This window comes from Gavia stellata, chromosome 2 (assembly GCF_030936135.1).
Source record: "Gavia stellata isolate bGavSte3 chromosome 2, bGavSte3.hap2, whole genome shotgun sequence".
NCBI classification, from domain to species: Eukaryota; Metazoa; Chordata; class Aves; order Gaviiformes; family Gaviidae; genus Gavia; species Gavia stellata.
Genome location: NC_082595.1, coordinates 13,039,995 through 13,049,075, shown reverse-complemented (window position 1 = coordinate 13,049,075; position 9,081 = coordinate 13,039,995). Strand labels below are relative to the sequence as shown.

The following is a 9,081-nucleotide window of genomic DNA, read 5'->3' as shown; positions in this document are numbered from 1 at the left end:
GATCAGGAATGCCTGGTGGTTCTCAGTTTCTTGTTTGCCTGATAATTTGATGACAATATGCTGCACTTTCCCAAAGGGAACATTGGCAAAGAGTGGATCAAATTAAAATGAGCATTTACTGACAGCTGCTTTTGGTCTTACAAATGCAAGAGATATCTTTATTTTTGTTATCTGACAGAAGAAGATCCCAATATTTTCAAACACACACCCCCAAACATTCAGCCTAACAAGGTTGATGGGAGGTGGGAAAAGGAAACAGGGCTCTTATCAAGCCTGAACCACCTATGTATAGTTGTGCATGTATAAAAATACTTCTTATATATATTATATGTAACTAAACTTTGACCAACTGCTTTCAACTTGCATTTAGCTTTGAAACCTGTTTCTATATTAGACTCGAAGGGTGTGCATGCCCAAGTCTTGCCTGTTTTCCTAACTATCAGTTTGTCTATGTAACAAGGCAGTTTTTGTAGAGGGGTAACATACACGCTCCAGCTGATGCAGTAAAGAGAATTAAGAAACCTCCTGTGGGCAGAATAAGTCTCTGATGAAAATATATGTTTTAAGAACAGTAGTCAATTATTAGCTAAGCCGCTGGAGCATTAGGACTCTTTACAAAGTAACCTTTGGCTGATGGACCTGTCCCCTTTGACACTCAAGCCCGAAGACACCTCTTCCACCAACCAATCCCCTGAGCTCTGGGGATGGAGTCACATGCAGTTTGGTCACGGAAAGAGACCTCGCAAATGCTAACATCTCCGTCCAAAGTTTCATAGCTGGCAGACCATGGAGCTTCTTGTAAATATAAGAAAATGGATAGAAGAAAACAAAGCTGCCTTTTTGCCACCTGTGTGCAATAAGCTTATGTAAGTAAATAAAGATTTTTTTTTTTTTTTTTTTACCCAGTTCTTAGATGTATAAATATTCTTAGCTATAAGAGGAAGCTGCTAAAATGCATACATGGTAAAGATTAGTAAGGAACTGTGTTCCTCTCAGACTGCAGTCAGAGTGCTGTTTTGCATAACAGAAAGTGACTGAAATCTGTTTTGCAGAAGCTGAAAAGACCAACTTGAATATAAGATATTTGCCTCAACTCAAAGTCTCTTGTAGGCAGTTAGACCGAGTTAAGGGACTTCGTGTCAGGCCCTGTGGCAATAAACTCATAGAAATCTGAGGAGAAGGCATCACAAATGGTAAGATTTAGCTAACAGACTACTGCTACCAAATTACAACCTGAAACAGCTGCTAGAGCTGCTGAGAGTCATTCCAACATTGCAGAGGAGCCAAATCTTCAGGAGCAATCAAAACTGACGGGACATATCACTGAAAGATAAGGAGAAACAAAGGGCAAGGGCACTGGAGGAGCAGGTTTCCAGGGCATTCCAGAGCTGTCAAGGCAGGGTAGGACCCTCTGTTTAGCGGGAGGCTGAAGATGCAGTGTTTCAGAGCACTGACTGGCACCTTAGAGCTACAAACCATATTCTGAATGAGACAGCTAATGTAAGAAAAAAGTGTGGCCATTATGCAGTTGTACAGTATGCATATTCTCAATGTCAAAGCTCATCAACAAATTCCAGTGTAAATGGTCCAATGGGTGGCACCTTCTAGTCACAACGTTAACAAGGATTTCTTTTGTCAGTGAAGTTGAGGACTCCAAAGCTCCATATACAGAAGACTTCCATAAAAAAAGATTCTCTGTAAAGAGTGATATAAACCCAGGTTTTATAAAGAAAACAAAAAGTATTTTTCTTGCTTTTATTTTTTTTTTTATAAAGTCTTGCTTTGCAACTTTAATCGTTAAAAAAAGCACCAAAGAACGTTCCTCTTGCCCTACCCTGAAGTGCTACCTCTAATCAAAAGCTGAATGGGCAGTATGGTAGCAGTGATAATAATTTCCATTCGCAGGTTCAAGGGTTACTTTTCAAAGTAATGGTTGCAAGACAAGAATAAAGTAAAGGGCACAGCCTTACTGAGATGGCTGTGTTGAAACTACAGTTGTATGTTTAACTGAGAAATTATGAAACTTGAATTACTACAATAGTTCACAGTGGGAGATAATGAGGAAAGTGTCTTCTCCTTATGAGTGTTTTCATTTCTTGCACTTTCAAAATGGATTTAGGAAGCATTTTGTAAAGCATAGCCATTTACAGTATGTGGAATATTCATAGTTTTCTTTCATCAGTAAGATGAACCTTTTTGTCATTACTGCACTGTTCTGCACTCCATACCAGCAGCTCTTTGTAATCCTGAAGTTAAGTGGAACATAAGATCTATCAGAGGTCAGACAGTCACATAGATCCGTAAATACTCAGTGTTGACAAGTCTTCCCCATAAACATTGCAAGAAGCCACAGTGAAACAAGGAACATCTTTTGGGATAAAAACTGCATAGATTAAAAAAAAAACAAACAAACCCATTTTTCCAACGTAGCTTCAGCCTGTGAAGGAGGAGAGGAAAGCCATCTACTATATGCTCCTGCTGCTATCTAAATGCTTTCAGGATTTTCCAAAAAGGTTTTAGGTGATTTTCCAAGAAATGACTAATAGATTTCCAACATATTTCCAAAGGCTTTGATCCTTTATGTGCTGAGTAGAGATGTGTAAGGCAATCTTCTCAATGCCTTCTCCAACACTGGAAGGCAACCACCTCAAAACATTTAAGTAACTTATGATCCTGTGTTTCAAGAGAGAATTAACGGTTAAAAATTAGGTCTTACAGCAGATCAGTAGGACTTTTAATGTCTAAATTTATTATGGCTTTCAAGCTTTTATTCAGCTGTGTTCCATACCCTTAAGAGGATCAAAAGTTTTAAGTACCTATTTGGGATTTCAAAACAAAACCCCAATTCCTGAATCACCACCTGAGTTTTACCAGAGTCAAGAAAAGGACACAATGTAAGAGCTGCAATTCAATTAGTTGTATTTTAATGACACACTCTTACAAGATTAAGTGCTTTTTAACCTCAACAATGAGCAATTAGTGCAAAATCAGGACCCTTGACATAGCTGATTTTTACAGGGTAGCTATGGCAATTTTAAAGCTCTTCTTTGAGTTCAGAATATGATACTTACCATAAGGAGACCTAACTGTGGTCATGGACTATGTGATTCTTCATGGTCTTTAGACTTTTTAAAAGGTTGCCTGCTGGTACCATTTTCTTTATGTGATTAAGAAGAGAAATATAAGAGTATGTAAAACTTAATAGGCTATTGATTAGCACCTCATTCTAAAAATAGTGCAATCAAGTCATTTTCACACCCCTGAAACATTTATGAGACTCTAACTGCATTTTGGCAGTCTTAACTGAAACTGCTTTCCTTCCTTATGATTTTTCTTCTTAACTTAATGCAACTATATTAAACAGAAAACTTTATTTAGCAATATGGACAAGCAAACCTATTAGAGTTCCTGTTTGTATTTGATAGCTGGAATTTTTTTGATGGTGTCATTGAATAATTGTTAATGATAGGAATGATTATCCCATGGTTGCCTGTTTATTATGTAAACCCCAGATAAATCCATAGGGTAACAGAATTAGTGGTAGATTTGCCAAACAAAAAATTAACAATGATTTTTAGAGCAATATTTTCACTTTTAGTTATTGAACTAATAACAAAACTGTATGGGTTTCTCTATCTTAAAAGTAGGCTACAAGATACCCATAGATTGTCTTTCTCTTATTTTATTCTCCAGGGTTGATTTTAATTTATTTCATTAATTATTAGCCATGTTGTTACTGTTTTGGTCTTCCTGCCCTTCTTTAGTAGAAGGGTTCATTAATGCAGAAGTATTATAGTGCATTCTTGAAAATTAATATTAAATCAGCAAGGTACAAGCAGTTCTGATTTTGGTTCCTTATTTTAGGATATGGGCATGAAGCCAAGTGCTGTAATGTGTACAGCTTCCTATGGTGAAAACAGTCAATTTAAGAATTGTAATCTAATTTAATTCTTTAGACGTTCATTTGACCAAGGAGTTTTGTCACTGTTAGTTGTTATTTCTGCTTTGTTAATCTCTACTGTGTTGTTCGTTAAAATTTAAATACTTTTCAAAGTAAACATGATAACAGTAGCAGATGAAATGTATATATTCAGCAGTTCAGAATAGCTTCTCTCAATTAAGGCTTACAAGGTGCTGACACAGAAGCACGTCATTCTTCCCTGTGTTGCAGGGGAGTGTGGCTCTGCTGGTTCTGTGTTACTAGGATCTCCTGTTAGCCTAAGTATTGCCCAGAATCTCCTCACTGAAAAGTAGAGGTCAACACTCCCCAGTTCACATATCAAAAAGAGCTTAAGGACAAATTTTGAATCACAGCTAACAGGCCTGTTTTACAGGTTTTTTTTAGCAAATGAAAACATGCTACCTTACCTCTTTATTAGTGTAAGTAGGCCGATAGATAGTAGTGATGATATCTATTCTTTGTGACAGCTTAGAGAGGTGCTCACTGGGGCTCTTAAAAGGGGCAGAGTTAAGATAAAGGGCCTGAATCTCCTTTTCTGAATCAACCACAACCACAATGAAACCATTGTAATGTTGTTCCGCCTTAGCAAAACCAGTATAAATAGAAGAGAAATTAGCTGATAATTCCTACCGTCACTATCTCTGGTAATTCTACCAATGGGAATGTTTTTACCTTTATTAACCTTTAAAAGTGTCTTACCTTTACAGAATACTGATCTAATCAGCTCGGGTTGAAAAGACATTTTCCTGTCTCTTATGTAGCATTCTTTATCTTTACAGTTCAAAGCTCTTTCCACAGTTGCTAACTATTGCTGTCCCCTTTTCATAGCTGGAGGCACTGAAACACCAGGAGGAAGGTAGCTGGCCTCAGGTCACCGGGCAGGACAGTGGCAAAGCAGACAGATGCATCCAAGGTCTCTTGAGTTCTTATTCCGGATATTGCTTCTCACTCAGCATTGTTTCATTGACTCACTGTCTTCAAAAAATTAAAAAAAAAACTTATGTGAAATAAAGAACATCACAAGTGGAGGTAGCTTTAAAATGTCACTTTCCTTTCTAGGCATCGCTGTCAATTAAATGTGATGTTTGTTGGAGGGCCAAATGAAAGGAAGGATTATCATATTGAAGAAGGAGAAGAGGTAACCTATAGGCTGTTTATATTTTGCGCTTTTAATTGATCTATAATGATTAAAATGCAGCTTCTTTTGAAGCTACAGCTACAGATTAGCAATGCCAGGCTCAGTGATGTTGTATTTATTAGGTCTATTCAAAGACTTAAACAGAATCATTCACCAGAGAAGTACACCATCTGTGCATTTCCTTTAAAACAAACACATGAGATCAGATCTATTTTGCTGTAATTCATTTCTAACAGGAAACTAGAGAAAGTGTTCTGACACAAAACATGTCATTTCAACATTTTGGAACAAACCTTTGGAAAGGTAACAATATTTTTAAAGTGCTATTTTGTTGCAGAAGATCAATCTATAATTCAAATATACAATCAGTCTATAATTCAAAAGATTTTTAAAATTAAAAAAACCTAAATATTTTGATTGGCTTGAAATTATTTTTTTTTGGACTTTGTGGAAAATATCAGCATTTTCAGCTTTCATTCACGTTTGGAAGGTTAAAGAATAGAGTCTCTAAATATTTTTCAAATCAGTCCGCTTCGCTGCACATCTTCTGTATCAAAAGAAAGCCATCCCACTGCTTTGAGTTGTGAGTAGCCATTGTGCCAAATGCAGAATATGGGAAGAAAGAGTAGAAACCTATCAGAATTGTTACAATTTACATCTACTTTGTTTACTGCCTTTTTCATGGAATTGTCTGCTTGGCCTGAGGACTTCTCTGAGTCAGAGGTATCACAAGTGACTCTGAAGGAACCCTAAGGGAAAGGGGACACTAGAGGTCTGGCAGTAACAATTTCAGGATGGGAGGCAATTTGCCTTGTTTCCCGCAGAGTAATTTATTTTAAGTAATTCCAATAAAATTTGGCCACCTAATTTTAAGTACCTTTGGAAACCCAAGCCTGAGTATATACATAGTTCAAGGCAGAAGTGAGTCAAGTTCAATAAATCCTTTTTAAAAGAAACAAAAATTTGTGTTTACGTATCACCGAATCATTTCTCACAAAACCAGCCTTCATTAATTTTCTGTTACAATTATGCTGTGCAGGTGTTTGTAGTCATTATAACCATACCGCTCTGAAAGAGCGGTTGCTACCTTATCAGAGTCTGACTCCTGCCTGCTTTGGATTGCCACCATGGTCTCATAGCCCACCCGCAGCTGTGGGCACAGGCATCTCCGGTCATGTACCAGCTTACCCAACATGCTCAATTATGTCCCTTGTCATCAGCTGCACAGGGGGAGCTCTGGCAACACCCAGGACCATGCCGGCAGGTTGCTTGGGCTGGGAAGGAGGCAAGCCAGGTCTCAGGGCAGCGCATGTGAAGTGATTGTTGCTAACCAGAAGAATTTAACATTCATCATATATTTACAAGGAAATTCCAGAGATACTTAGCTGGGGAAAACAAAATGTGGTTTCGTCAACATGATTATGTCCCTGGGAAAGGAGCAATCACATCTGTAGTATGACTGCTCAGAAAGCACTGAGAAGAATATCTAGTCTGTACACTGCTGTTATGGCATATTAGATGTAAAAAGAGTGAGTGAATTATGTTATTAAGGTCAACAGCATCAAGGTTTGGCAAAGCATATAATGAAGGTATGTGAAGGTACATATGGAAGTTAACAATTCCAAATGTTTTTTTCTGTAACTTAACTTTTTTGGTTTTATACAATTAATTTATTTTCTTGCTCTGGGGAATACATTAGAGCTATACACTAAGAGAGGAACACGCAAAACCAAGCTGAAATTTAACTGGTACAATAGCCTGCACGACAATATTAAGTTTTGGGGTTTTTTTTCCTTTTCTTTATGATCTTGTCTCTCCCTGCATCTCCCAGTTCATACTGGATTATCCCTGGTCCTCAACCAATTCCTGCGCTGTTTAATTTGTTTTAAATTTATCTTCTCCTCCCCTTCCCTTAAAATGAAAGTTAGATTAATATGATTTACCTTTTATTTATTATTTTGCAAGATGTTCCTGTGTTTGAAAAGAATTTGGCCTAACTTTAATAAGCCTAAACCCATTATATGACTCTCCAACAGTGTAAAAAGTTAGCCATATCTATGAAGGCATAATCTATATCAGTATGCAACAATATAGTAAATTATTGCTAATTCAACTGGATACAAGATTTTTTAGGTATCAATACATCCTCATTTAAATAGCAAATTTGCCACAATTACTCAGCAACTAAAAACGGAAACAAAGTTCCAATCAGATAGGAAAATTGGCAATATACACATAAGAAGCATTATCAGTTGCATATCAGTTTAATGTATGGGCCAATTTTGTCCGCTTTTATGGAGGTACAGTATAGTCATATGTTGCATTTTACCATAGCTTTTTATCAAACACACTTGTACCTTTGTGTGATCTAATTAAGCCTTTAAATCCCTGTTTTTCATTAGAGACGAATTGTGAAGCAGAGAATATCCTAGTAAAAGGGCATATTCCTAAATTAGATTTGGGATTAAAAAACATTCTAAACCATGTTCAGCTTATTATTTTGGCAGGTAAAAGGTCATTTATAGTTCTGAGTGATAATTTAAAAGACAAACTATATAGGCAAACTGTTAACAGGCCAAATCATGAACGCAGAAATCCACAAATCCTTTATGCAAATTTAGCTGATGCTATGCTACTAGTATTATTCTGATAGCAAAGAAGTGTTGTTTTAGAAAGAAAGTTAAATTTAGGATTGTTTATATCTGTTCACTCATTATTTTATGCCTGTTATCACACAGCTTATAGTGTGTCCTGTGGCACAACTTGCACTTGTCAGCCTGTGGTTCACAGCAGCAAGGGGTTCACATGCAGAGATGAGGATTTAGGAGCATCCTCCTGCTGCAGAGCTGTTCTCTGCTGGCGCTGTTAGTGTGCAGGTGTATCGGGAAGATCAGTTCTGACTGGCTAATTATGAGAAAAACTGGAGGCTTGATTTGGACTCTCTTCAAAGCGTTTTAGGATTGTCTCCTGAACATTTGTTTAGACTAGAACGGCAGCTAGTCTCACACAACTTTTTTCCTCTTCTCAGCAAGGAGGTGTTTCCTAAATAAGTAACTCAACATTTTCTTCCTTCTCAGTTTTCTCTGTACTGCTTCACTTCCTTCTTAATTTTCTGCACACTACTTATTTGCCATCCTTCCGCACAGAAGTACTGCCTCATACCTGAGACATTGTTTTCCATTGGACAGGTTTTCCAAGGAGCCAAATCAGGCTGTGACAATGCACCTATATAGCTATATAGACAAAACTTCCTTAACACGCGCAACAAAGAAAGTGTTTGTGCTATATAGCTAGTTTTGTGAGTTTTCATAGGAATTCCAATGTACCTCAGTTGTCAAGAGAGCTTTGGATTACATGGACTAGTGACTACAATTCTTGTGTAGTCAACTTGATGAGACCACTGAAAGCTTCTGTGGTGGCCCTGACATGATGCCTAATCCCTCATGGCTACAGGGTAGCAGGTGCATTCCAGGTACCAGGGAACAGTCCTGGACGTACCTTTGTCTCTTGAACTTTCCATCATACAGTAGCATTTGTGAGTTTTGGCATTGCAATGCCTGAGGTGGTGGGGAGGAAGAACCTCTAGTCTTATCTTATAAATTCACCATATAACTTTCAAGAAATAGCTAAGTGAAAAATAAAGGGGACTATATGTTTTGGAGGAGTTAATGATAAATAAAAACCATGATCATAACAAAGCTTAGCTATAGTAAAACCAATTTTGGATTTTATTCACTGCATTCTCCAGAAATGCCTGCATCATTTATTTTATGAGTCTGCATAATTGAGCAAAATACCTCTTTATAGACTTGACAATGATTCAGCACTGGTCATGCTGCCTTTCACTGCAGCTTAAGACAATACTATCAGGTTTGAAGCACGATCAAAAAAGGTAAAACCGACTAAGGAAGGAGGTTGTAATTCTCCTACAATAAAGAGAATTTAAGGAAAATTAAATGAGTAAAAAAATAAACTCTCAATC

General features: G+C 37.2%; 1 protein-coding gene across 1 annotated transcript in view; it reads left to right on the top strand.

The window, feature by feature from the left end:
• Window positions 1-786: 786 nt before the first annotated feature.
• HAAO (3-hydroxyanthranilate 3,4-dioxygenase) overlaps window positions 787-9,081 on the top strand; it is a 32,681-nt gene continuing 24,386 nt past the window's right edge. The window contains exons 1-2 of the mRNA XM_009807285.2: window positions 787-866; window positions 5,021-5,099. Coding sequence (XP_009805587.1) covers window positions 787-866; window positions 5,021-5,099 — 159 coding nt within the window. The remainder of the gene's footprint in view (window positions 867-5,020; window positions 5,100-9,081) is intronic.